The sequence below is a fragment of the Camarhynchus parvulus genome, chromosome 2, assembly GCF_901933205.1.
Source record: "Camarhynchus parvulus chromosome 2, STF_HiC, whole genome shotgun sequence".
In the NCBI taxonomy this organism is placed as follows: Eukaryota; Metazoa; Chordata; class Aves; order Passeriformes; family Thraupidae; genus Camarhynchus; species Camarhynchus parvulus.
The window spans coordinates 18,744,258-18,761,497 of record NC_044572.1 but is presented as its reverse complement, the minus strand read 5'-3'; the positions used below and the strand labels follow the sequence as shown (position 1 = coordinate 18,761,497).

General features: G+C 36.3%; 1 protein-coding gene across 10 annotated transcripts in view; it reads left to right on the top strand.

Moving 5' to 3' along the window:
• The window catches only part of MLLT10 (MLLT10 histone lysine methyltransferase DOT1L cofactor), a 135,950-nt gene that overhangs the window by 98,191 nt on the left and 20,519 nt on the right, over window positions 1-17,240 (top strand). For all 10 annotated transcript variants that reach the window (XM_030966989.1, XM_030966965.1, XM_030966971.1 and 7 more), the window contains one exon: window positions 4,243-4,421. In XM_030966989.1, the coding sequence (XP_030822849.1) occupies window positions 4,243-4,421 (179 nt within the window). The remainder of the gene's footprint in view (window positions 1-4,242; window positions 4,422-17,240) is intronic.

Below are 17,240 nucleotides of genomic sequence, written 5' to 3'. Positions count from 1 at the left end.
CAGTTTATGATCATATTACAAAATAACATAGTGGGGTACTTCTTCCACTGTCAACATTGTATTGGAACAGAACATGTTCTTTCTTGTGTAATGGAACTTAATCAGTTTTTTGTACGTGCTTAGTTACTAATGAATGGACTGCTTCATGCAAAGACACTTCTTCATTTTGCACTGTATAGGAAGTTGCCATGGGTTTAGGAGAGACTTTCTGGGATTACCACACAAAGTGAAGGTATTTGTAGCTTCAGTTTGTGTAATGAAGTTCTTGTTCTTATAACTCAAAATTTCCTTTTATTTCTGCAATTTCAACTATGAGTTCCCTTGAGACTGTTATCCCAACCCTATGCCCACCTGTCCTCCCCCAAGTATGAAGGTTTTGTAGTTCTTTGCAACTTCTGTGGGCCTGCAAGTTTACATTTGAAAAATAGCCTCTTTGGCCATATTCTTCTTATTCCTGAAGTTTTGACAAAAAGCTAAGATGAGCCACCTATGACAGATATCTCAGATAACTTCTGCTTTTCAGAATTGTTGTAATAGTTTCAAATTTCTGACCTACAAAAGAAAATACAGCTTTAGGGAGACCATTTTATGAGCTTCCTAAGGAAGCAGTCTAGATGTTGTTTCTCTTGGTTTCAGTTCCCAGTAAGCTTTAAGTCTGTTGTCCAGTTTACAGAAAAAAAGTCTAAAACGTATCCTGTAATAGGAATGGATGGTGTATGGGACAAAAGTAACCAAATACTGCCTGCTTTTTCTCTCTTGCTGAACTAGGCAGTCACCAGCATAAGAAGGGAATGTAATAGAGCTGGGTAATGGAGGGGCCTGTAGTACTAGAAAATAAGAAGTGAGGAATTCACAGCTAGATACAGAAATTGTGGTGGGAAAACTTAGTGTATTGATGTAATCTGAGAGATGCAACACTGTGGAAATCCAGGATTTAATCAGTTTTGTTAACTCCTCTGCTCATGGAACTACTTTTGAGATTTTGAATAAAACCACTAAAATTGTTCTGTGTGTTACCTGGTATATATTGCTAGTTTTGATTTGAGGCTATTTTATTTCTGACTATTCTTGAAGTGCTTTTGTATCCTCTTGATACTGAGTTTTTTATTGATGGTGCATAAAAAAATGCATATTTTTCAGTCTGCATTATCTGATGTGTTCCCTCCTCTGTAGTACTACCTTTCTGTACTAAGCAGGCAGTTATTTGTTGGCCAGAGATACTTTTTTTTTTCGCAGTTGCCTTTCTGTTAAGCCTTTCGAGCCAGCAGTGTAGGCTACCATGTGCATTTTATCTGTTAGAACCTGCAGTCCATGTTCTGCAGCTGTGTTAGTGATGTGACACAGTCAGGCTTACCTGAACACTGTGAGATGTCCATTTCCACCTGGAGCTGAAGAACTGTGTTCTGGTTAATGCTGAAGATTGTATTTGACCATGCTGTTTATGCTGCTGGCAAATTACACAATGCCATTCATCACAAGTTGCAGCTCTTTGGCTTTTCAGTAATATGGGAAGGACTTCAAGGTGGTTTGTTTGTTTTAAACATGAATGTAATTCACAGAGATTTGCTCAGGTTTTCGTTATCATTCCTTCCTGATCCAGAAAGTGATTTATCTCTCCCCAAACCCCAAAGGACAACTTAATATGTTAGAGACATTTCAAATGTGTATTGTCTTGGCTTTCTAATATGATACACACATAGTTTTTATACAGGTATTTTTGAAACGGTGTGAAAATCAATAATTTATTTCAATGTTCATCATACAGGTCTTATTTGAATGCTGCATGGAGTAGTATCTTGGTTGCATGACTAGTTTCAGAAGGTGCATGTATTTTATGTGTTAAGTAAGGGATTGCTAAATGGAAATACTTATCCCAAAAAGAGTGTGCTGATAGGTCGTATTTGTCTTGTATGTTGCAACAGCAACAAATAGTGTTTTTAATATTACTACAACAACTGGCAACAAATATTAGCTTACCTCATTCCACTGGCAAACTAGTTTGCTGCTTTTCTTTCTTTTGAAATATTCTTTTGCCTGTGATTTCATAACTATCTGCTTGTATTCCTGAATTTTATTTTTAAGAGGAAGAATAAACCTTATTATTATTAAAATAGAAGCAGCAGAAGCACTGCAGTTATTAAATATGTAAGATTTTTAAAAATTAAGAATTAAAAAAATTTATAATAGCTTTAAAATTTTGGAGTTGTTTTCCCTTTCTAGCAAAATATCCTTAATTTTTAGTAGTTGTCTCTCACCAAAAATTTTGCTTTCTCCTCTCATTGCTGTTGATGTTTTATGAGAGTGATAGTGTTTGTGGTGATGAGCTCTTATGGTGTGTGATATTTCATTAGGTGCTGTGATATTTCATTATTTTTATCCTTAAATTTTATGGTTCCTAAAGCCTGATAATTCATGAGAATCTCATATTTTCAAGAAGGTTTGTATATTTAATTGTTTTACCGCATTCAAGAAACAAAGGGTTAAATTCAATCCTTTTTATTAGTTTGAAATTACTGATTAAAAGCAAATTGAAAAATCTTTTGAGGACCTGGGTTATATTTCAGTTTTTGTGGTTGTAGTCATGTCACATATAAGAGTAGACTCAGTAGCAAGGCTGTTTGTTAATCATGGTCATTTTGGTGGTGTGTAGGGATGAATTGGAGCAGGATCCATAAAATGTGCTGTGTAGTTAGATGATCCAGCTAGAACTGGAAAAGGATCGTAGCAAAGGGAACACTTGAAGGATCTTAACTGCTAATAAGGCTGTAACTGTAGACTTTGGGGATGGTGACCAAAAAAAGCCAAGGAGAGGGGAGGTGTGCTAAATGGAAAAAAAAAGATGTGAAGGTCAGTAGGAAAGCAGGGCAGGTACGGAATTTCTCTATGATGAAGAGACTGGGGAGAGGATAAGTCACTAACCTTGGTTAGGCAGGAAAGAAGTGTTGTCGCGATGTATCTTCAGGTGCTTTTTCCTATCTTCTTTCTCCAGTGGGTCTGGCTGATTTTCTCTTCCATTTTTCTTGACAGTTAATAGAGTCAGGGAATTTAAGATGCATCGGATATTATGTGTGGGTTTGGATGATGTTAGTCTCCCTTGACTGCCTGTGCTCAGAGGGATATCTGGGTGGCGAGTGGTGTTTTAACATTGCGTATCTTCTTATTGTCACTGCCTTCTTCAAATCATTATTTGTATGAGTGACAAACTAGCTCCACCCTTTGCCTTCTAACTGGCATTTCAGTTCTGTTGCTTTTTTTGATCTAACCATGTTCATTCTACTTCTGTTTACTCCCTGTGGCACTCTTCCTCTAACTGCAGTTCAGTGCTACCATGCTTGATATTCCTTGGCCAGCTGACAGCTCACTTATCTAATGCACGTGGAGCCTAACGGTTTCATAGACAGGTACTACTTCTTGTCCTGGGCTTCTGGTCAGTAGGGTTTTTTTTCCCAACCTCTATAATGAACTTTACCCTGCATGTAGATGAACAGAAGTAATGGCTTCACAGAGGGGTGTGAACTCTTCCTATTTAAATTGCTAACTTACAACTCTGACTAATGTTAATGTGTTTAGTCGTTTATTTGTTGGCTGTTCTAGCAGAAATGTTAGTCAAGCATTCGTATAGATCATGGATGGAATTACAGTTCGTGAATAAATGAAATACCACCAGTTCTATTGGCAAATCTGAGTACCTTGTCCTCAGACTTGCTGTCAATATTTTTCTGAAAAAGCACAAGCAATCCTTAGTTGCCAAAATTACAGTTTTGAACAAATGTATGTTGTTTAGTAACATTTACTTTATAGTTAAAAAGTATTTTTTCCATTTGTACGCTGTGTGTTCAGTTATATAGCCCAATACTTCATTCTTTAGTTAACAGTAATACATTGAAAGAACAAACTCTGATAGCAGACTCAGTTGAAGACAGGCATTTTAGCAAAAAATTCTGCCACTGTTAATATTTGAGCAGTTTGTAACGCACATAAATATTTGATTTATCACATATGTTTTACAAAAAACTTAAAAGTGAATCAATCTGTGTTCCCTGAACTGTAGAATGTTAAATGATGAGAGCACTTTTATTAATCAGCATGGTTAGAATTTCTACACAGGAGATTTCTGCATTACGTATTAAGTGATCTTGTTTGTCTTGATTAATTTTCTACTGCATATTTACATGGTTACTAGTAAACAGAGGGAGGGGGAGAGAGAGAGATGCATGTAATTGTTTTTGTAATTTTTTTCAGGTATTTTTAGCAGCAATGATGTAGCAGTATCATTTCCAAATGCAGTATCTGGCTCAGGATCTAGCACTCCCGTTTCCAGTTCTCATTTACCTCAGCAGGCTTCAGGCCACTTGCAGCAAGTGGGAGCTCTATCACCTTCAACTGCGCCTTCTATAACTACTGTTGTTGCTGCAACTCAGGTAAACCATCACAAGAGTTTAAGATAGAAAACCATGTTACTGACCTGCTTAATTTCAATGTTAAAAGAAACAGTAATATATTTGGAAAATAGGTTAATAAACATTATATGTGTTATGAAATGTTGTAGTGGCTGCAAGTTCCCTGTAGTATTACATAGTCTTAATTTGTAGAGCACATAGATTTTTTTAAATGTAGTCTGAGGAAGAGCTTATTAATAATAACTATATTATGACTAGCAGCATAAATGCTGGTTGCAGTTCATCAGTGTTCTAACCAGTGTTTAATCAGAACATAAGAAAGGATTTTGATACGTAAAATATGTAAAGTTTTCAGTTTTTTATGCAAAAATGATGGTATCAGTTAAAGAGTGCTTTGTTTGGAAGATTTAACAAATGGACAGCTAGGCTAACCCTGGCAAAGAGATGGCCAAGGCTGACATCTTGGTAACAAATGAATGTTGACATATACATTATAATTTTGTATTTGAAAAGTCATGGAAATGAAGATCAATAGTTCATGTTTGACGGTGAAGGAATAAGGGAGGCATGGGAGATGTGCAGAAGGGTGGCATAGTTGAAGTAATGAACCAGAAAAAACACCTTTATGATAGTTTTTTGTGTGAATTTAAGTTGAACAAGATTACATTTATCAAGCTAAGAGAATACAAAGTTATAGTTGCAGAAAATCACCATGATTACTGTTGAAGTACGAAGGAATACTACAATATATATGGTGATTTTATACTCCTTGTTTCTTGCATTTTTCATTTCGTGATGGGGATCTCTCTTAGAATGAATGTATCAAATATATATTTTTTGTGTACTTATAAGCAATGAACTTGTAATTTATCTACAGTGGTCTAAGATAGTGGATGTAAACATGAAAAAATCAAGCTTAATGTGTGTATGTGTGCACAAGCAGGTGTTTATAGTGCATGGATAGCAAAAATGCTGTGTGAAGACCAACACAGATTACATTGCAATATCAAATAGCAATTTGTCCTTATAGGTGGCAGTTCATGTTTTTACAGAATTCTTCTGGACTGGTTTTCTAAAGAAATAGGGTGGTTTCACCCAAAATTGAGTGGTATCTCTTTTGCACAAATTGATAGAAACTACTTTAAACAAATTAATTAAAAATTTGGTACTTTAGGAAGTTCTCATTTTTATTTTTCATTTCCAAAGATTGTTTCACACTCTTAACTCACTGACAACATTTAATTTGAACAGTTTGGAGTTTGGGGGAAGGGTTGTGTCGTAGTTTAGTAGCAGGTTAAAAGTTTAAAAAAAACCCCAAAAAAGTCAATGGTCAGTTTTCACAGAGGAGAGGTTTGCCATCAGAGTCTCAGGAAGACTTGGCCTTTTGTACAGCTCAACATATTCAGAAATGGTCTGGGGAAAGGAGGAGGAGGAGGAACACACACCAAGTTTGCTGATTATGCTGGGTTATGCAGTGGGCCATTATGAAGATCAGCTGTCACAAATTGCTGAAAGACCTCACCAGCCTGTGTTGACAAGGTGGTAAGAGGGCAAATAAAATCAATGTTAAAGGGAGAGGACAGTTTCTATTCAAAGCAGATATGGTACATGCCAAAAGAGGTACAAGAAGAGCCATGGCAGTGAACAATGGCAAAGAGCAGCTTTATAACGAGTGAGTAAATAGTGAGGGACTCGTGGCCTCAAAAAGAGACACTGAGATGGGATATGACAAAGGTCTGTAAAATCAACTGACATGGAGAAGTTAAATAAGCAAGAGTTGTGCACTGCCACTTCTGTTTGTTAACCTCTGTCAAAAGAAAAACAGATTGAAAAAGCAATTGGACAAAACCTGAACTTTATGAGTTAGGAAGAGAAAGACCATAGTGGTTTTTTCCCTCGTGTTGTCACAAAAAAAGAGAAGTATACCCTAGAAGATGGACCTTCTCTTACTGTTTAGCTGAGCTAGAGAGCCCTCCATAGGTTAACTGCTTAAAATTCCTGTCCTTCCTTCGCCTTTGTTTCTTGTGAGTTGCCTTGGGGGCTTTTTTCTTTTTCATCCCCAAAGAAGCAAAGGAGTTGTGTAACTTGCCTCACTACCAAACTTGTTTTCAAGTGGTCACAGATTTACTTGTCAAGATCTTATTCACAGGTACTACCATTTAAAGAGTCTTGGGTTTGAGATACACAGGGAGATTGAAATAGTGAGTTTTGGTTGACAGCTGTAAAAGTGAGCTCCTGTATTTGAATTAACAAAGTCCTCCACTACTTCAGTGAGTCTAGGTTTGTACTACCTTGGAGAGATTCAGTCAGGAGATCCTAGTTTACCATGCAGTTGTTCTTCACTTGAAGAAACCTTTTTTTAAATTTATTTTTATTTTTATTTTTTTTTTTAAATCTTCCCCTACCCCTCATCCCCTTCCCATTTAGCGTAAATGACTGATTAAATGTCAAGGGTTAGGGTTTACCTACTTAGTTCTGCAAAGTTCCATCAGAATGCTGTCTGCTTGCTGGGCTCTTGTGGATGTATTCTCAGTGTTTGCCCAGCTCTTGACCGTGGAAGTCTTCAGATAAGAATGTGCTGGTATGTTTCTTGTGTAGTGTTCTGATTAAAAGAAAACCATCATCCGAGGTTATAAGCTAAGGTAAGCTTGTACCTCTGTAGCAGGTAAAAGATAATACTAAAAAATTAGGTTTTACTTAAACTATTAGTTAAGAGAGCAAGTATGACCAAATCTTGTCTGCTCACTTATTCAGTTATGTTAACAGATCGGCTCTTGGAATAGTGCTAAAACTTGGGATAGCCTCAAAGATGTGCTACTAAGGTGCATTCTGTAAGATTTCAGCTGTTTTTTCCATCTCTGTTGGGCATTTGTAATTACGATTGTGGGGACATCATAAATTTGTCAATTTTTGAAGGAATTTTTTGCATGTCTCTTTTTTTAAAAAGATGTTAAGAAATTCTAAAGAGAAGGTCTTGGGAAAAAATATGTTCCCATAGAACATTTTTATCACATCCATTGTCCCTTCCAGAGTTCCTTTGGTTTACTTCCATTAGGAGCAGTACAAAAGCCCCCAGGATTTTCTTTAGCATTCATATAAATGAAGGAATGGAGGTGGTTATCCTCTTTGTCTGATCCAGCTTCTAGGGGGAGATAAGACTTACTTTTTTAGGTAGATTTAGAGTTACTTGTTAACAACAGAGGAATGTGAAAGCTAAGGAATCTTGAGATCTTTTTTGAATGTAGGACATGTGATGTTTCAGATGCATCTGCCCTGTGGTCTTTATTTTCTCATTTTCTGAATTAATCTTGTCCCTCATTTTGGATCTCTGTATTCCCCTGCTCATTCTCCAAATTACTAGTCTATACTATTTTTGGCTTCTCTTTTTAGTGGTTTTTTCCTTGTCATAGTTTAAGTCTGCTCATCATTTTGCATGCTATCAAGGGAACTTTCTTGTCCTTTTTATTTTATATTCTAGCACTCGTGGGAAAATAAATGAAAAGACAGGAAATAGGAGCTCTATTCTTAGTTTTTGTTCCTTTCAGCAAAGAAGTTAGGAACAGTTTTGGGAGCAATCTTACTTGTACCTTCCACAACAGGAGTGGAATTATGAAGGAACTTAATAGTACATCTTAAACAAGCAGATGTTCCTTTGCTGAAAATTCAAGTTGAGAGGGGTTTTGCAAGTCTGCAGGAGAGGGGTTTGGGCATTTTCATGGGATGGTAAAATGCACCTACCTGATTGATGTTGCTTCCAAGTTTACAGTTGTAAGCTCAAATTATGGATGCTGCATTCTTAAATTCAGTATGGCCAAGGAATATACTCCTTTGTCCACTTTTATTTCCCATTCTTGTTCAGAGAAACACACCTTGTTTCCTGCTGGTTTGGATTTTTGGTTCTTTAAAAATTTAATATACAGCACAAAGTAAAGGTGAGGAAGGAAAGAAGAAAGTTTCAGGTTAAGCATCTGGAGTTTGCTAGAGCTGTGCACATCTGCAGTGTTTTAAGGGATGGTTCTGGGCCATCCTGCCTGTGGATACTCTAGAAAATGGCTGGTCTATCAGTGTTTAATCAAATTTTCTTTGGGGAGTAGAATAAATAAGTGGGGGGAAAAAACCCAAACTGCCGTCAGTTCTGGGACTTCAATGTGTGACAGATGTGACCTGCATGAGATGGTTGGCTGCTTGAGTTTCCTGCTCTGCTCCCAAAGATGCACATATCAACCATATGTAAGCTAAGAGTTGGTGTAATACTCCTGTAGTCAGGGTCAGAACATCTTAAAATTGGAGTCTTTGATACGACATCAACAAACTAATTTAAGCAATAATCCTTTTTTTTTTCAGTGCAAAGTAACTTAGTGTAATTACATTAAACTCCATTAGACATGTAATCAGGTGATTTTCAGAACTTAAGAAGAATTTTACTCTCTTTACATATTTTTCAGGACATTTTTTGAAGTCTGTTCCTTAACATAGAAATCATTGAGATACTGAATGCCATAAGAGCTCTTAGGAAGTCCAGAGTGCAGATAGTTAAAGATTTCTACTGCATATTTGGTGGGTGCCTTGTTGGGAAACCTCTCACCTCTTAGTAATTAGTCATTAAGGTAAAGCATAGACAGCAATTATGACAATACGTTAATACATTCTGAAATTTCTCCAAAACAAGTAAGTTAGTTCATTTCTTAAGTTCAGTTTATACATTGTCATACAGTGTATGTTGTTGATTTGGGGAGGGGGTGTTGTTTGTTGGAGGTTTGGTGGTTTTTTTGGTGTTTTAGGTTTTTTTTTTGTTGTTGTTGTTTGTATTACCTTTAATATGAGTGATAATTAAAAAGAGACTAATACAACATCTGGAGATAATGATGTTGCATGGTTTAAGCAGCATGCTTCCAGAAAAAGGAAATTAGATCCTTACTGTGGTACTAGAATTCTCTAATCAATAGAAATGCTGGATACATGAAAACCAATTAACATATTTTATGTTCCTATCAAAGCACTTCTTGATGCTAAAAGTCTCTTCAAAGAGGCTCCTACCCACTAGGTCAAAGGTAAAATATCAACATGGATCACAGGCTGTTTGGATTCTGAAATTATTTGGTTTTCCTTATAACTTAACAAAAAGATACAAAAGGAAATCTCAGCACATCCAGAAAAAAAAAGAAATAATTTTTAATAGAGTATGTTGCTCATCTTTGGGACTCATTGCCACAGGAAATCTCCAGTGCTTCTAGATTTAGAAAGTGTGCTAAATGCATCCCTCAGTATGTTGTAGACAGAGAGGTTTGATATTGTGGTGTAGGATGTCAGTGCAAAACAGAGGCTTTCCTTCCAAACCTACTCAATCATATTTGTGTCACAGCCACTTAAATTTCAGTCTTGCAAAATGAAAATGGGGAAGAACTGTACTGGTAAAAGTTTCCCCATTAAAATTGTCCTGTTTCCCACTTAAAAGCTGTTTTAATTTTTATCTACTTTTGGGCAAAATGGGTAAAAAACTAATTTTCTTGTCATGCAGTCTGAGGATTTTTGGGGTGGGGGAGGAGGAGAGTAGCAAGGAGGAAGAATTTACAGCCAGAGGGAAAATTCCTTCTAACATGTGACTCAACTAGAAGAACAAAGGAATCATAGTTGCAAGTAATCTAGTATTTAGCCCGATGAAAATCTTGTTTTCCTCTTGCTTCAGAAAGCTTCATGTGGACTTGTGCAGTGTGGAGGAAGTCTGAAAGGCAGTGCAGGGTTTTGCACAGTGCCGCATGCTGAGACAACTGCATCAATGTTTCGCTCTAGCAATAAATGTTTTCTGCCTTCAAGCTGAAGCTTATTTAGCTTGGCTTATCTGGTGCTGCTGTAGCAACCATCAGTCTCCAGGCAACTGAGGCACATTGACCTCTTCGTTGAACTGAGTGTAGCGCTACTTCAATTTAGCTGCCTGAGACAATAATAATGGTGGTGAATGTAAAAAGTGTGAAATTTTCTAGTTTGTATGCAATGGAAATAATAAAACTATTTAGATGAAACAATGTTTAGGTCTTACTTGAGAAAATTTTCAATTATGCATGGTGTGTGTTTGTTGCAAGCTGCAGAGTTGGTTGCTGAGGCAGTGGCCTTATAGGCCTTGTGTAAATGTTGAGAATCTTGCAAGCATTTTTACACAGCAGCAATTCTGCTACTGAAAGTGTTTGTTTCATCACTTAAGTAGCAAAGACTGTTGATATTTAGATAGTTAAAATGTCCATGCTTGTGGATAAGTAGTTGATTCTTTATTATTACTCTTTTTGAAATTATAGATTATATTGAAAGTTACTTTTCTCTCAGATCTCAGAATTATTTGCCTATTGCAAGTGTCTTCCTTTCTTTGGAATACTGGTATGAAGAAAATAGATTCCTCTATGGATATACTAAGTTTGTTTCCTAAGGAAGTAATTTCTCTACTAGTCAACATGAGAGTGAAGTTGAGATTCCTCATACATAGATTAGAGTTCCTAGGTAAAACAGATTCTTGGCCAAGATACTGCTTCCATGTCCATGTAGAGCACATACAGTTTAAGTGCTGTGAAGACAGAGGTAGATGGAAACGATAGAGCAACCAACTTAAGGTGAAAGGGCTTTGTGTTGAAATGATGGCTCTGTTTTCAGTTAGGCTTGTGGAGGAATCCCAGGATCTTATCTCTACAAAGCCTCCTTTAAAAAACAAACTAAAACCTGAAACAAAACAAAACCCCCAACAAAAAAATCCTAACAAAACAAAAAAAGACCTCTTAATGAGGTAGCATTCTAGAAAGTTTTTGTAAGTGTCTTTTTATGTCTGGTATATAAATAAATAGATCTTAATTGCTTAAAAATTTATATAATATCTAGTTAGTCAACATGAAAGAGAGGAGGAAAGTGGTAGTTGAGGTTATAGTGTTTTCACATTACTGGAAGATAGGCCTTCTATCCATGTGGTTTTTAATGACTTTATGTGCCCTTGTTGTACACTGGGCAGAGGTATAAATTAGTTTCTGTAGGTGTGCCATTAATTTTTCATTTTGCCTTTCAAATCCCACTGTGTTTCCCAGTTGCATTCATTCATGCCTTTCTTGGAAAATACTTGACTGCTGGTGTTTGAAGATTAGATGGTTTCTTTTAATTGAAGGATTTATTTGTATGTTTAATCAAAACAATTGATTCTCAAAGACAGTATTTGATTATTAGCTTGTTCATAAGCTAGAGTCTTCATTACAGCTAGAAGTTCGAAGGATTTATTTTTGCTGCAGACAGAAAAACTACTAGTAATGTGAGTATGGTATGCACAGAATGATGTCACAAATACAGTTTTCCTGACAGATTTAAATTATGACAATCTGTACACTTGTAATTAATCTTCTTTTTGAATAAAAAGTTGATCTTCTAAGACATCATAAACCCTTTTCCTGATTTTATTTCAACATTTCCAACCTCCTAATTATACTCTCCAGTTAATTCTTTTATTTCAGCCAGGTGGCAAAAACATTTTTTGTGCAATTGGACCTTGATTATGTTTTTAAAAATCCCCAAACTTTAAGGGCTTCGGAGTGCTTGGATGGTAATGGTGGCAGTATGTGAGGGCTGTCTTTTCAATCTCAGTGTTGCTTTCATAGAAAGAATCTGTAAAAAAACTACAGTGGATGTTTGGGTTTGATTTGCATTGATGATTGTGAAAGCAGGTGAGGTGAGGTTTGCTGTAAAAATCCGCTCTGATTACAGTCATCAGTAGTGCTGTAGGTTGTTTTAGTCAAGTGGTCAATATTGTTTTTTAAATTTAGTTGTGTTCAACTTAAGACAGCCAAAACATGTATTAAGTATATGTAAATCAAAGTATCAGTTTAATTAAAACATATGAATAGTAATTATCATACTACAGATTAACATTGTTTTGTGTTGTGCTAGTTGTTTCAAAAAGTCACATGATAATTTTCAGAAGAAATGTGGGAACTGTATTTTATTAAGGATTTTTTGTGTTGTCTTCCACCTGTGTTTCTTGGCATATAGGAAAACAAACAGGAATTTAGATTTTTGATTTTCCATTGGAAACAAGGCGATGATAAGCATTCTGAGATTTCTAAGCAAATTCTGTATTTGTGGTGAAAGTCTTCAAGGGTTGTGTGGCAGGAAGGGATGCATGAGAAAGTGTCCATGTGGCAGGACCCCTCTGTGCTGCCATGCTGTGACCACCCTTGTTTGGGGGTGCTTTGCCATCCCAAGGGGCAGCTGGCAATTCACAGGAGGGAGTGATGAGGGGCATTGGTGGGTCCCTCACCTCTCCTAAATGCAGTTAGAGGTTGTACCAGAAGTACTGAAAGAGTAAAAGGAAGCAATAGCATATTCTTCCCATTACCTTCTATACCCACGCAAAAGCCTTAAAAATTCTAGGGGTAAAAATAGTATTTCTTCACTTGCCCAAGTTAAGGTAGGAAACACAAGGCAAGGTTGCTTCTGCTGCTGTCACTTGATGGGCAGCTCTTTTCACCTCTCAAAAAAGTAAAATAATTTTTATATATGCACATTATAAATGTTTTATTATAGTTATGTATCTAGAATTAGTATGTGTTCATATTTAATGTCATTTAATTTCAATGCAGGCTTCATATAATTAATTGTTCAGATAAATGTTGCTTGCCATAGACCAAAATGCATCAGCTTAAGATGTCTTCTAGATGAAGTAAACTGATGGTTACACTTGGTCCTGTGCTTGAATTTCCTTCCATATTTCATGAAACTAGGCATGCATGGAAAGTGCTTGTAACATCTCAGAAGAGTAGCAGAACAGCTTGCAGAAAATGTAGCTTTAAATTTCATTTGCATCGAAATTTCCTATATTATTTCAGTAGCAGTGGGCCATAAGTAGTTAGTGGTATCTCTAATGCTTTTTATTTCTTGACTTTGTATTAGTAGGAGCAGGGGGTAGTTCTGCATTTCATATCACAGCATCATGCTGTGATGAATAACCTGGTATGACTGGTAAATGGTGTGACCCCAACCACAGGAACAATGATATGTTTTTATGTTAAACAAGAAGTAAAATTAACCTGCTAAATTATTTTTGACAAAAAAAAATACTGGCGGAAATAGGTAATTAGGTAATGTGTCACTAATTGTAAAGCACTATATGATATAACACAAAGCTACAATATAGCAATGACAGTTTTTAAAGCAGAGGGGGAAAGGGCTGATGATTGGATATAAACTGATTAAGAAGCTGTCTTGGAATTGGTTGTTCTGGCCATCCTTGTTGCCCTATCAGGAAAGGAAGAGAGTTCAGTAATGGTTTAACTACAATTAAATCCCTCCCCTTGCTTTGTGGAAACTCAACTGTAGGCATTTCAGCATTAGCCTAAACAATGGTTTTGAATATGTTAAGCCTCTAACAATTAGGGAGCAGTTTGGGGCATTGAATAATGTGGAATGATGCAATTGAACCTGACAGCTTCAACAGTCAGCCTACTCATGGGACCCAAAAGTTGTTCACACTTGGTTTCATCTCTCATCACACGCTGAGTATTAAAACCTTACTGGTGTGGAGCTGAGACAGAAATGAGGCCTGTTATCAGAAAATATTTCATAGCATAAAACTTGAAAGGAATGGGGGAAAAGGCATGTTCAAAGAGTCTCAAAGTTTTGAGACTCAATCTGATTGTGTACAGCTAAGTATTGTCTCATTTTTCTCCCCTTTGTTTTTTTCTGCTGAAAGAACATGTAACTTTTGATTGAAGGGACTGCTTTGCCTGGAAATTTCAGATAGGAGTAAATGTTCAGATATGAATGCTCTGGAAACCTTATAGTCACGCCGTTAAATACTGTCCTGGAGTCATGCAGACAAATAAAACTATTCTAAATATTTTGGAGGACACATATATATGTGAGTTAAATGTCATTAACATGCAAATCTTGTTCTTTAATTAGAAGAATATGCTTGTACTTTCTCTGTTGCTGTAGAGGAAGTGTTTTTAAACATCAGTCAAATATCAATCATTTCTTACTGCACATGGGCATTCTCTGAATTACTGTGCATTGTCCTTCTGTGCTGCTCTGCTGCTTATGACTTTACTGATTTATTGAACATACCATAAAGGAAAGCAGTGTGTTGTATGTCCATAGATGGGCTTAAATCCTTCTGCTAAAAGATTTTCAGGAAAATTTGCTGCCTTTTCAAAAGAAATACTTAGTAGTCTTGGGTTTTTATTAGTTCACACATTTTGATCATGTATTGTGTTGAGTGTTTAAATAGAAAGAGTTGAAATAAAGAATAATACAGCCTTAAAAGTTCTGCATTTTAGAACATGTGTCAGTCCTGTGACCTTAATATGTATTGACAGGATGATTGCGCATTTTTAATAAATGCTTGCTACAGCTTGTTTCGACTGTGAGTGAAACATGAAGCTCTTGTTTCACCTTTAAATAATGTAGCACTCCTCCACCTTCTCTACTTCTTGTCAGATGAAGTCGTCACATATATAAGAAAGCTTCACAAATCATTATTCTGTCGGTTTACATTGCTGTTTTAAAAACTTATTTTCAGAGGCTTTTTATGTGCCTTCAACTTACTTGAAAAATTTAATTGTGTCTTTTTCTTTCAAGAGTTGCATATGCAGGATGGCATTGGAAATTGTGTAGTTCCAACTTGTAAGACACCTTTACTATTATTTTAAAATGCAAACAGGGGGTAGCATTTAGGGTGAAACCACTACTTGTGAGAAAACTCAAGTTCTTAGATATTGTTTAAATCCTGCTAAGTCTTTTGATCTGTTATATCAACCCACTTAGCAAACATTTAATTCCTTTGATGTCTTCTGTTTCGTGGTGTGATAGTTAACTCAACAAACTTTAGCAACTCCCTTCAAGATACTTAGGTACTTTCAGAAAATTCTTAAAGCTATTTGTACAAGTTTCAGTCAAATAAATGTGTATTCCCCTTGCTGATTATAGCTACCATGCCATCATAAATCAATATATAGCTGCTATTGCACAGTTTTAAGCAGCCTTGCAGTGAATTACATGGACTGAGAGCTAAGTATAGAAGATTCTGTATAAAATGTGAGCAGTACATACACTTACTGGAATAAAACAAAATTTAGGGAAAAATGCTAAAACTATACAGAACTAAAACCTGGTGTTTGGAGTTTAAAACCTGCCCCCACCCAACCCCCGAAACCATGAGTAGAGCTCATATCATCATATAAACTTCTGTTTTCCTAGTCTGATCATTTAGATATGGTTGAATGATAATACTGGTTGAATCTCTTAATAGTCCATTCTGTAAGGTTTTATCAGTGAAAGGACTTGACTGAAGTTTGTTTGGTTTTGAGGGGAAAACAGCTGAAGGTTGCTAGAACAGCAATAGTTAAGTTGAAACTGCCCTGTGGGCATTTTTTTGGAGAAAAATAGCAGGAGCTGTGCAGTGTTGCTGCCTTAATCAGTGTCACAGTACTAATTTGTATTGTATTTTGGAAGCTTTTGTACCTGGGTAGGTGGAAATGCCTGCATTATTTTTAAGACTTAGAAATAATTCAGACGAATTCTACTAAAGATATGCAATTCTTAAAAAAAAGCCCAGCAAACAACCAGAACAAGTAACAGCCAGATTTGAAGTGACACTGTGGTTCCATGTCTAGCAATCTTGCATGTACCTATGAACTGAAAAGTGAATGAACCCCTGATCATTGTAAGCAATTACTTGTGGCTTTTTCTAACTTTGTGACAGTAGAAGAATGTAAATATCAGGCACAATTTCTCACCAGTATATAGTAAATAAAGCATCATTGAAAACGGTTGTGTGAATTCATAAAAGTCCATTCATCAAGTTTAATATGTTGGCAGAAAGCCAAAAGTTAATGGTAGTGTGTGATTCTTTCCAGAGACATAGTTTATACTGTGTAATATTTTGCTGTAATAACCAGTATGTTTCCCCTGTCTCTTGTGTGCAGTTATGCATGTCAAAATGTCCCACAAATTGAGTTCCTTACTGTTCACCTTCCTTTTTTGTTTTTCAAAAAAAGTTTCATTTGTAAAGGTTGTTTGCATTTTCTTAGAAGATTAATTTTAAAACCAGTGATCACACAGGTTTGTGTATCTTTGATTCTACCCCCCCCCCCAAGTCTTTTCTTTGTTCTGAAATAATTTTTTATCAGGTAGGAAAATGCCTTTAAAATAAGCAGCCGTGATTTTATTTCTTTGATTGCTTGTCTCTGCAACTTAGCATTTGACACAAATCTTTTTTTCTTCGAAAGGGAAAAAGCATAAGCAGCCAAGGAAGAAGGTATTTTTATTGCATTGGATTATGCAAGATTTTGGCCAGCCTCCTTAGCTTCATCTGTTTAAGGGTTCATTTTCGCTTGTTTGGCACAAGTCCCAGCAGAGACCTTCAGAATTGTGGTTAGCAACATGAATGAACACAAACTTTGGGAGCTCTTCAATAAGTAGAGCTGGCCAACTGCCAAAAATACAGTTCCTTATATGGGGTCAGGGCAAAGCTGTGGTTCCCGGAGCCCCCTATTGTATAGAAAACATACTTGTAATGGCTGTTTGCGTTCTTTAAAATAAAAACAAAACAAAACAAAAAAACACCAGGCTTCCAAGTCTATCAAAATAGGAAGTAACAAAATACTGTGCACGTTTTACTAATGACGGAGTCGAGCAAAGGAAATATGGCTCTGTGTAGTTAAACTATAGAGCTGAAAGTTGGACCTTTTGACCTCCACAGCCGGCTTGTGATGTAAGGAACCCAAGCATTTGTGAGACATCTGTTGTCTACCTGCCCTTATTTTGTAAATGGTTTAATAAGATTAAATAATTAGTAGGATAACCACATGGTCGCCATGC